At 36.3% G+C, this 12,059-nt stretch overlaps 2 protein-coding genes across 3 annotated transcripts; one reads left to right on the top strand and one right to left on the bottom strand.

Annotated features, from left to right (window-relative positions):
- The first annotated feature begins 1,861 nt into the window (after nucleotides 1-1,861).
- LOC107855255 lies at nucleotides 1,862-3,450 on the top strand. The gene has a single exon (XM_016700250.2). It carries the CDS (start codon nucleotides 2,091-2,093, stop codon nucleotides 2,850-2,852), a length of 762 nt encoding a protein of 253 aa, XP_016555736.1. The 5' UTR covers nucleotides 1,862-2,090; the 3' UTR covers nucleotides 2,853-3,450.
- Nucleotides 3,451-4,637: 1,187 nt separating this feature from the next.
- Nucleotides 4,638-10,887, bottom strand: LOC107855254 (protein NUCLEAR FUSION DEFECTIVE 4). Of its 2 annotated transcripts, none has more exons than XM_016700249.2 (3): nucleotides 10,230-10,887; nucleotides 6,111-6,979; nucleotides 4,638-5,352 (listed from the first exon to the last, which is right to left on the bottom strand). In XM_016700249.2, the coding sequence occupies exons 1-3, from the start codon at nucleotides 10,551-10,553 to the stop codon at nucleotides 4,887-4,889; spliced, it is 1,659 nt and encodes a 552-aa protein (XP_016555735.2). In that variant the 5' UTR covers nucleotides 10,554-10,887; the 3' UTR covers nucleotides 4,638-4,886. The 2 variants fall into 2 exon arrangements, with proteins under 2 accessions (XP_016555735.2, XP_047271144.1); XM_047415188.1 differs by lacking the exon at nucleotides 10,230-10,887 and adding an exon at nucleotides 7,336-8,168.
- Nucleotides 10,888-12,059: the final 1,172 nt, after the last annotated feature.

Below are 12,059 nucleotides of genomic sequence, written 5' to 3'. Positions count from 1 at the left end.
ATCACCGCTACTTGTTACCTCTCAAGTTCCACCAACATAAGTACCTAATATTTTTTTCTAACAAAACTTGAATATATAAGAAGAATTCACGTAACATTTTGTCTCTTTTGAAATTTGAACATGGATCTCTCATAATTTTTTTTTACCATTTCACTTATTACTAGGCCACAATCCTCTTTTATATTATCCATACTTCACACCAACATGGATATCAGAGACATCCTTAGGGGTCGTTTGGTAGAGTGTATAAAAATAATGCAAAAAATAAAGTATTAAAAATGCAAGTATTAGTTATGTTGAGATTATTTGTTATACAGTGTTTGGTTTGATGTGTTAAAAATAACTTGTATTGTATATTTTTAAATAAAAAAATTTATTTACAAAAAATATCCTTCACAAATATAATGAAAATGATGGGAAAAAAGTTTTAAGAAGCTATTGTGTCTTTACTCATGCTAATGTATGCATTAAAGTCCACTGCATTGTTAATACCAAGGATTTCCCATGTATTAGTAACATAATACGCAATAGAGTATATAACCAATGTGTGCATTAGTTATAAAAAAAGTGTATCAAACAAGATATTAATAATACACAAAGTCAATGTATGTATTATTTTTTCTAAAGCATCCTACCAAACGACCCCTTAGGTTTCTCCATGTAATTCTTTTTCTTGAAAAGGGAACAATTTAACCTTGTTTTTAGGATACTTTCTAATTGCATGTGGAGAGTTCAACCCCCTTACAATACTAAGTGTGTACATGTCAAGTTTTCCATGATGTTTAAGTTTTTGGCAAGTTTATGCTACTTAGTTATGCAATGTAAGCATCAAGTAGAGATTAGATGGGGTACATCTCAATTAAATTCTTGAAGAAAATGGGTGATTAATTGAATTCTAAAAACTATACACTAACATGAGAATTAAAACCAATTTTAATGAGGTCTAACTGCCTAATTTTCAAGCAAACCAACAAAACTTGTTGAATTTTATGACTCATTATTTAGCCACCTATCATCTTACCCACCACTGTATTTTGGTTTCCTTGTCAAGCTCATTTTTTTTCCTCACGTTTGATATCCGTATTGACGTCCCAACTAGTCTGGATCACACATTACAGAGCCCATTTTGGGAATGACGCTTCCAACAGAATTTTTTTCATACTTAAAGCTAGGGGTAGACATGGTATGATATGATATTTAAATCTTCAGTATGGTAATTTCGATATTTGATTTTTAAAAATACTATACTATTACCATATCAAATTAATTCAGTATGGTTAGATATTTTGAAGTTCGGTTTCGATATTTTGCGGTATGGTAAATCGATAACCATAGTTTGTTCAACTTTGACAATATATAATCGTATAATAGAATATTATCACTTCGACTTTTCAAAAAAAATTCAATTACATCATGCTAACAGATTACACATGTATAAACATATGTCCAAACAAAAGTACAAATAATTCCTTTTACTAATCAATTACATAAAAAGACATTTCAATCAAGATAGAATAGTCAAAGTTTCGACGTCTAAATATTTAGTTCTATACTAACGCCAGGTGGTATATTTGTTGTTTAATAAGATATATAATTATTTATGTAACTATATACTTAGGTGTTAGTATTCGATATTTCGGTATGTTACTTGTAAATACCAAATATCTTATCAAATATCAGAAAAATTTAAAACGTACATCATATACTATATCAAATACCATGATATCAGAACTGCGATATCAAAAATTTCGATTTTGTATGGTAATTCGATAATATATTATACCATGCCCACCCCTGTCAGGGATCAAAACCAAGACCTTTAATTAAGGGCAGAGCAGTCTTACCATTACATCACAAGCCATGTTGATATTTTCAACCTCATTTACTTACTCTTGACCTTTTCCACCTTCCTCCTCCTATCTATTTAGTGGGGATGGACAAATGAGCTTTATTTTCCCTTTTTCTTTTGGTGGGGTGGGGTGGGGTGGGGTGTGCATTGTTGTTGTTGTTTGGGGGGTGGGGTTCAAATTGCTTCATATATGTAATATATGTCTCATTAGCCACATCACTTATTAGCAAACATAAAAAACATGGATTGGTATTCTTGGTTATCCAAGACTAGCCTTGATCAAGAACTTGTTTATGAGTATGGTCTTGTTTTCAACAAAAATGAGCTTCAGAAAGAGGACTTGATTTACTTCAATCATGAATTCCTTCAAAGCATGGACATAAATGTAGCCAAACACAGGCTAGAGATTCTCAAGTTGGCTCGAAAGGAAGGCGCCGGCAGCCACGGAGAAGGAGGAGGAGGAGGAACAACAACAACCTCATCATCAAATGGCCTTTCAAGACTTGTTTTGGCAATCAACAAAACCAAGAAACTCATTGCCAAGAACTTGAGCAAGCTCAGTTTACACCGAGGTTCGACTCATCTAGCTCTCTCCGAGCTCAAGCCTTATCGAACACAGTGGACCGGAGCACTGAAGAAGCTCGAGAGCTCGAAGGACCAGAGGCAAGAGAGAGCCATCATCACAACTAGAAGCATGGCAATGAAGTCAGGACCACTAGACCGAAGAATGCAAGACAAATTTATGAGTGCCTCAGGGCCTCTTGATGGGAGAGTTCAAGAGAAGTTGATGTATCCCAATAGGAGTCCAATGAAGTCTGGTCCATTGGACAGAAGATACAAAGACACTGCTGTTTATCCAAGCAGAATCAATAAATCTGGACCATTGGATGTAAAGTGTTTTAGCCCAAGGCTTAATCACTGCTGTCAAGAAATGATACCAGCTGATGATGGGGTTGTGTACTCACAATGGTCTTTAATGTTTCAAGATATGAAGCCCACTTGACAACTCATATGAAGCTATATCATCTTGTAAGACTGTCGGGCAGATTCATAGAATCCTAGGTTATAGTATGTTTCTATTTCTTTTTGATAATCGTGGTGTCCAGCTTTCGTGTGCGTTCGCCTCACCTAATTCCACGGGATGCCTGAAACCCCCCACCAATATGACGTACCAGTACATCTGTCCACTACGTCTAGAAGAGATGGAAGAAATCGCCTAGTTTAGTATGGGTTTTGGTAGATATATGTTTGGTGTTTATTAGCAAAAAGGCAGAATGCACTTTTAAGGTATGGCAAACAAGCATTGGGATTGATGTCTCAACATGTCTTGTTCTGTTGTAACCTTCTTTTCTGCATTTGTCTATTTGGAAGTCTTGAATTTTAGTATCAAATATGTATGATGGCTGGTTCATATCAGTGCTATCAAAGACGCGCTGAAGCCTTGAAGAGAGGCTCAAAAGGTGTTGAGCGCTTTGATGCTTCAGTGTCGTCATCAAGGTTCTAAGGTATAATTTTCCTTGTCGATGATTTTCTTGTGAAGTGGCGACACTAAAAAATTGATATTTCACTTTATCATAATTTGTTTTCAATTTCTTTGCTCATATATTTGTCATTCATGCTTATATATTTGTTTTGGACTAAACATATATATTTGTAAATTTTTTCCTCCCTTTGCATTTTTTATTCATTAAAGCCCACGTTTCTTTTGCGCTTTGCACTTAAAGCCCCATTGGACCTTAGAGCTTTTTCGCTTTTTAATAACACTGGTTCATATTAAGCACAAAAATGAAATTTTAAGCAAGGGGATCAATTAGCCTCAATATTCCCAAGAGATCAATATAGAGCTACCCAAATAGAAAGCTCAATTAGGTACAAGTATATATTGCAAAGAAAAGACTAGCAAAAAGAATTTTAATACATCAACACTTTAAAGGTCACTCTTGGTATCATTCCACTTCCATTTCATCTATTAATTGAAGGATATGCAAATTCCTTTCTCCTTCACTCATGTAATGTTTAGCAATGTATATAAGATCAGAATCGAGTTTTCCAACCGATGAAAGGCAACAAACAACAAGGTCCCGGAAGAGTAGAATGTACGCAGACCTTACCCGACCTTAGGAGGTAGAGAGGCTTTTCCGATAGACCCCAACCGGTGAAAGGCATTAAAGATAAATAGCAGGACCACAGAAGCAGCATGATTTTGGGGTAAACTATCCACCTAGTGAAAGGATCTCCCTGGGAGTTTATTCTACAAAAGAGGAATGATAGCAGGACCTGATAACAACCTTCACATGCAAAACTTTTTTCATACTGACAAAGACAGGTATCATGACATCCCAGAAGCACCAAAACTTACCAGAATTGACCTTATCGGTAACGATAAGCCAACTTGAAATTGTTCCGATGGTAGCTGAGAATTAAAGTAAATAACATTAACCAAATCAAATCATCAGCATAAATATACACTTTGTGGAGTTTAAATACAGACGGTGTATAAAATAACTAGAGCAGTATATTCTTCAGTTTTCAGTCTAGTTCCATGCTTTTGCCAGCAATCGAGAACAACAAAAACTATTCTCACAGCTTCCTTTGAAGCATAAGCACAATACATGTACGAGTTCTAAGGAACAACCATATGCTTAATCATTATGTGTTGTATCATTGGAACAGTTTTCATAGGGTTGAGATGTCAGTTTCAAGGGAGCAATGATACAATACCTAACAATAACATGTTCATAATACTACCAAGATTGTATAAGTATTTAGGGATGGAATGGAAACAAAGTAGATGAGAACACTATTTCTTACTATTGCTTGATGTACCGTGTTACAAAAGTTTAAGCATCTACATGCAAGATGCTTCACTGTGGACACTAACCTAACAAAGCTAAACTTCTTGAACATATCATACAAATCACACAACCTTTCAAAAGCATAAAACTATCCGAAATTTGAACTCACAGGTGATTGCTGATCAATGTGCTTCCTTTAGAACTTTACCACATGACGTTGGTCAGGCTTTTTTCAAGATACCTCAATGATTTGAACTTTGAGGTAGCCGAAAGGATCCTCCAGCATATAGCATTTGGTAAACGGGTTTTATTCTCATGGTAAGAACAATACTAAGCATCGTTCCTACACCACATACTCCGGCAAGAATCAGGAACGTGACTCTAAAGCAATGAGGACCCAAGCATGTGGAGGTGTGCTGCTTGGCTGCTTCGTTATCATAGAGAAACCCAGCAAGGAGACCGGAGAAGAGATAAGCACCTAACGGGTTCCCTAGCGACATAAAATTGAAAATTATACCAAAATGCTTGAGACCAAACAGCTCAGAGGCTGTTGGGACCATTGTTGTGAATTGAACACCATAGCAAACTCCTAGTAATGCTGTTGCTGCATATAAGGTACCATTAAGTGCAGAAGCAAACAGAAGGTAGGAAATGATCATTAATACTTGTGTGCATGTCATCCATACTGTTCTAGGCAGTGCTTTTAACCTGCATTGCAAATCGAACAACAAGCAATTAGACAAGTGCTAGTATTACGACAGTGAGACACTATAAATGAAACATGCAGTCTACTTAATCATTTCAAGCATCTTTAGCATCTTCAATAAGCTATCTCATCCATAAGTTGCTTTTGACTATCCTATGGGAGATACTTAGAAGACATTAACTTTTCAATTTTATCGATAAAAAACATAAAGTTAATAGTAGCAATAAACTAATTTTGGCTAAGTTTTAAGCAAAGAAACCGCCAATCATCATTTCCTTTTCCATTTCATTTTCCCATAGGTTGATAATAATTAAGTCAAACAAGAGGGATTACTCTTTTATCTTTTTAATGATCGAGGGACGGGAAACCTTGGCGTAACTGGTAAAGTTAGTGTCATGTGACCAGGAGGTCAAGGGTTCGAGCCGTGGAAACAACCTCTTGCAAATTGCAAGGTAAGACTGCGTAAATAGACACTTGTGGTCTGGCCCTTCCCCGGGCCTGACACATAGCAGGAGCTTAGTGCACCGGACTGCCTTTTTAATGACCTAAGGACCAACCGCAGCCTACAAAACTTGGGGATAATAGGCCTCTTCTCCATCCTTCTCCACTTAATACCGGATTCACATGGTGCAAGACTCGAACCTATGACCTAGGTCACATAACTCACAAGTCCCTCGACCATTGCCGTTTGAAATTAAATCTCAGGGGCAACAAGAGGAGATTAATAGAAATAGTAACTAAGAGGTGAAGGAGATCACACCTGACAAAATATTCTGAAACAACTCCTCCGCCAAGACGACCAACAAAGTTGCAGAAGCTGAAAAGCGATAGCAGGATTTTTGTATCATGAAGACCTTGAGCAATTCCGATCTGCGCCAGATTATTGAGAACAGTAACCCCAGAACCCACACCAAAAAAGTAAACCAAAAACAAAAGCCAGAAATCTGCCTTGACCAAAGCTTCAGTGAACTTGAAATCTTCACCTCTTCTCGGCCTCCTCTTTTTCTTTACTGCACCTTCCCCTTCAGCCAGAAGCATATCCACTTCAGAGATATCGTCTCCCTCTTGAAAACTTCCTAGGTTTGCTGATGATGATAATGGTGTTAACAAGGGTTCTGAATTCTCTGATACATCGGACACGCCCAGCTTGCCGCGGGTTGAGGGATAAAAAGTCATCTTCACGGGAATGGCCAGTGGAGCCATTAGAAGGACCACCATAATACCGAGTAAAGTGTAAGAAACAAAGACATTTAAAGAAAATACGTCTTCCAAAATTGTTGTTGTTAATACATAGACACCGAGAACAATACTAGCTACTTGGACGAACAAAAAGTGGTATGACTCTGAAGAATCTTCGCCTAAAGATGGAGTACAGGGCCTAATAAAGTACATCATTGACAAACTTAAAGTAGGAACCCCTAGTGCAAGGAACAGCAAGAGCTTAGAAGAAGAATTGCGAAGCAAAGCACTGTAGACTTCTGCATACACCGCAGCGCTGAGCCCTCCATAACCTTTAAGAATCCCAGCAACCGTGCCCCGGCTTAGAGGAAAGTTTCTCATATTAGTCACAAGCACAGTTGTGCTGAACCAAGCACTACTATTCGTGGCCACGCAGAGTGCAATCCATAACTGTCAAACCATGAAGTACAGTATATAATTCAAATTAAAAAGAAGAAATGAGAAAATGACAATCAGATTAACTCTTGAAACCATAAGAAGTGTTAACGAAGATACAGGCGACGATGAATGGAAACATAAGGAAATTCTAAACGTGAAAAGCATTAACGAGTATCAGAGGGTACAACTTCACAAGCAGCAGCCAACGACTTAAAGAACAACATGGAAAATTTCTATGAATTAAGCCATGGTAATCGGTGTTGATGGCTGAGCCTCAACCAGAAAAATATGACAGCTGTACCAATTCAAGCAGAAAAAGCAAGATCCAAAGAAAAATATTCGGTTTCTAAGGGGGGGAAAAAGATTACCAGCTGGGACATCTACTTAATTGTTAGTTGTGTTCAAGCACCATTTGTTTCATGAAATGTAATAACAAATGAATTATTCTTCAGCCGCGAGAACTAAGTTCAGCTTGTTGCTTTAAGTGCATCTAAGACTCACAGAAGCCGAGGTCCTCTTATAGATGACTTGATCCAACAATCAATGTTTCTTAACTGAAAGTTGCATGATTAAACACTTCTAAGTCAGAAACTTTTCTTTCATGGCAAGCATAATCACGATAGATGAACCAAGAGTGAAGAGGTCTACTCTCAGAAACGCTAATTATAGCTGGGACCGGGCAGTTGCTAACATTTCGCAGAACTTCTTCAGGTTGTACCATTTTCAAATCTGAAAGTCATTGTCAACCACATAAAATTCAATTATACAAGCACAATTTTTGCAATTCCTTCAGCCATCACTACATGAATCAATTTTGGAGAATTATTACTTATAATAACTGATTTTTCTGAAATATTTATATTTATAATGATGTATTTGCATTTACAGCCAAACACATACCAATTGGAGATGCTCCAAAACAATCTCTTCCACAACAAACTTAGATTTCATAACAACAACATACCCAATGTAATCTCACAAGTGGAGTCTGTCAGTCTGGGAATGGTAGTGTGTACGCAGACCTTGCCCTTAACTTGGGAGGTAGCGAGGCTTTTTCCCATAGACAAAAATTGGATTTCACTAAAGACATATAGTTTGGTAGTAAATTCTGAAGCTACTCTAATCATCTCAAAACAATGAAACAAGATTACAATTGCAAATAAAAAGAGCTAAAACAGCATGTGCTGTCCTAGAAATGAAAATTTCAAAAATCTCAATCAAAGACTAGATCTTGAACAAAAAGGAAGACGAGAAAAACAAAAGGGACTTGAAAGGGAAAACAGGAAGAATCTTTAACATCAAATAAGGCAAATTCTGACCAGTATGACTAAGTGGAAACCAAAGACCTCCACAAAAATCAATCTCTTCCGGAACGAAATTGGATTTCACTAAACAACAAAATACGCATTGTAATCAGTGGCGGAGCCGGGATTTTCACTAAGGGGGTTCACAAGTGAACATACGAACTAATTGAAGAGGGTTCAACATATACTATATATACATAAAAAATAATTTTAACCATGTAAATGTAGTATAATTTTTCACCGAAGGGGGTTCGGATGAACCCCCTATGTAAAGGGTAGCTCCGCCCCTGATTGTAATCCCACAAGTGAGGTCCAGGGAAGGGAAGGTAGTGTGTACGCAGACCTTACCCCTTGGGAGGTAGAGAAGTTGTTTCCAATGGAAAAGAAAATCGGATTTCACTAAGTCATATAATTACTAGTAAACTCCAAAGCTAATCTAACCATCTCAAAACAATGAAACAAGATTCCAATTTCAAAAAAAAAAGAAATAAAACAGCATGTGATGTCCTAGAAATGAAAATTCCAAAAAACATCAGTCTAAGATTAGATCTTCAACACAAAAAACGACAAGAACAACAAGAGAGAGTAAGAAAAAAGACAAAAAGCAAGAATTTTACCATCCAGCAAGGCAAGTTCTGAGCAGTATGACTAAGTGAAAGCCAAAGAACTCCATAATCAAATCAAACTTAGCTACAATAACAAGAACATGCAAAGTGTAATCCCACAAGTGGGATCGAGGAAGGGTAAGGTTAGCGTGTACCCAGACACTACCCCTGTCTTGGGAGCGGAGGTAGAGAGGTCAAAATTGGACTTCACAAAAGGGTCGTTAGGTGGGATGTATTAGAAAACCTCATACATGTATTAGACATGGTATTGTTTAATCCTTTGTTTGATAGGATATTTAGCCTATTAGTTTACATCCTATTCAGTATTATAAGGCGGGCAACTAATACATAGAAGACCAGGGAATTAGTAATACAAGTGCTATCACTACATGGATAAGTATGGTTAAAGACAGTCCTTAAACACCAAATCAAACGGTGGATAAGAAATAATCCTAGCATAACTAATCTCAACATTCCGAATACATCATATTCAACACTATTATAATTAGGTAGTGAATACCATAGCTAATCTAATCATCTCAAAACAATGAAACAAGATTCCAATTGCAAATAAAAAGAACTAAAACAGCATGTAATATCCTAGAAATGAAATTTCAAAAACACCAATAAAGTTTACATCTTTAACATAAGGGAAAACAAGAAAGCCCAAAAAAGGAAGAATATTTACCATCCAACAAACATCACCAAAACTCAAGAAAGAAGAAAGTACAAGCGTAGCACTACGACTACTAGTATGGACCACAAAACAAAGCACACCTACCTACTAGCATGGACAAACTCCTACAAGAATTGTATTTCACTAAGACATATGATTAGGTAGTAAATTACAAAGCTAATCTAATCATCTCAAAACAATGAAACAAGATTCCAATTGCAGATAAAAAAAGAACTAAAACAACATACAATATCCTAAAAATGAAAATTCCAATAAATATCAATCAAAGATTAGTACATCTTTAACACAAAACAAAAATAGAAGCCAACAAAGGAAGAATCTTTACCATCCAACAAACATCACCAAAACTCCAGAAAGTAGAAACTACAAGCGCAGCACTACGACTACTAGTACAGACCACAAAACAACGCACTCCTACCTACTGGCATGGACGCACTCCTACAAGAATCGTATTTCACTAAGACATATAATTAGGTAGTAAATTTCAATGCTAATCTAATCATCTCAAAACAATGAAACAAGATTCCAATTGCAGATAAAAAGAACTAAAACAGCATGTAATATCCTAAAAATGAAAATTCCAATAAAGATCAATCAAAGTTTAGTACATCTTTAACACAAAACAAAATAAAAGCCAATGAAGGAAGAATCGTTACCATCCAATAAGGCAAGTTCTGAACAGTCTGACTAAGTGAAAGCCAAAGAACACCATAACCAAAGAAACAAGAAAAAGAACCAATCAACAAAATAACCCAAGGCGGGAATTTATTACAAACAACTCCAGGAATAAGCCCAACATTTTCACCAATATCATTAGCCACCCCAAGCATAGTTAACTGCTGCTGATTGAAAACAAGAACTGATTTCAATGAATGAGAGTAAAGTGGGAAATTGTATGCATTCCCAGATGCTATTTGCAACCAAACAGCTGCACCTAATCCTACCCACGGTGGCCTTGTACCTCCTTTCACATTTACCATTTTATTTTCTTGAACCCTTTTGAATCTTTTAAGAGTTTCAAGATTCTTGTTTTGATCATATAGAAGAGTTTAGTACAACTATATGTACAAGAATTAGGAGGTGAGTGAGACAGGGAAAAATGGAAAGATGGGATTTTTATATTTGTATTTTTTGAGGTAGATGAGATCAGGTTGAAGTTGGGGGGTGGCGTGGGGGTGGGGGGTGGGGTAGGGAGATGGATCTTGCAGGGGTGCAGGGTGTTTTTGTCTGAACGGTGGTATGTCCAAAAACAAAGAAATGACAAGAGAAGTAATGTACCAGCTTTCTTGTATTTTGTGTCTGCTGGGCCATCCAGGAATAAGGAAAATAATAGAGAAAGTACACCATTTCATTCCTAACTTGTGTTAAAATTTATTTTAACAATTTAACTTAACTTATAAATAGTAATTATTTATCTCCTTAATAATTTTAAAGTGAATTAAATATAACCTCAAAATCACAATTCACTCTCACAACGAAGAGTGTACTACACATGTATTATATCATTTCTAAATCAATATCATATCATTGCCACTTAAGAAATTATAATTTAAAAAAAAAATAATCTCACACACATATTATCTTTATATATTTTTTTTAAAAAGTAAAATATATATATATACTAATTTTTATATATATAAAATATATATTTTTTAAAATCTCTCTCTCTATATATATAGGCCCCCCACCCGGCAGACCCTCCTTCCTCTTCTTCTTCTTCAACAGCGCCTCCACCCAGCACCCACCCCAATTCCTTCTTCTTCTTCTTCAACAGTCAAATCCCCCATTAACATCATTATTTCAACCTTTAATTTTAGCTTCCTTTCATGTTTTTAACAGTCAAATTCACCAACTCATTCACCCAATTATACAAAATTAAATCCACCAACTCATTTACTTTCACAATTGAATGGCCAATTTTACAATGAACAAAAAGTGTCAAATTGCACTTTTCCCAGATAATTTTTGTTCATCATAGATCAGAAAAATAATCTCCCAATCTAAAGCAAACAACAAAGGTAGTAGAATATAATCCTCAAAATAAAATTACAAGTTTCAAAATTGCTTTTAAATCAATGTGAGTCACTACTTAGAAAGGTTTTTAAGCTGCAACCTCCTTTTTAAGCTTTGCAAGCTCCTGTCTCACCATACCAGTGCTCTTGATCTTTGTCTACATGAGCTTAAACCTGTCAAAATCGTTGAGTGAGGCATCAACGATAACGGCAAGCTTTCCATAATCCTTGCCATAGTTAACAAGTGCAACTCTTCTAATCTCTACAAACCTCTTGAAAGGCATTTTTTGAGTGATGTGAAGGATTAGTGAAGCTGTGAAAAAGAGTGAGAGTTTTTGTTGCGTAGGCTGTTGTGCGTGTGTATTTTTATTAGGGTTGAACGGAAAAGGTGGGGAAAGAAGAAGAAGGGGAGGCGCGGGGGGTGGGTGGGGGGCTTTTTTATTTTCTTTCTTTTTCTTATATATATATATATAT

The sequence above is a fragment of the Capsicum annuum genome, chromosome 7 (genome assembly GCF_002878395.1).
Source record: "Capsicum annuum cultivar UCD-10X-F1 chromosome 7, UCD10Xv1.1, whole genome shotgun sequence".
Taxonomy (NCBI): domain Eukaryota; kingdom Viridiplantae; phylum Streptophyta; class Magnoliopsida; order Solanales; family Solanaceae; genus Capsicum; species Capsicum annuum.
The sequence above is the reverse complement of the archived record's forward strand: the minus strand, read 5'-3'. Positions and strand labels throughout refer to the sequence as shown.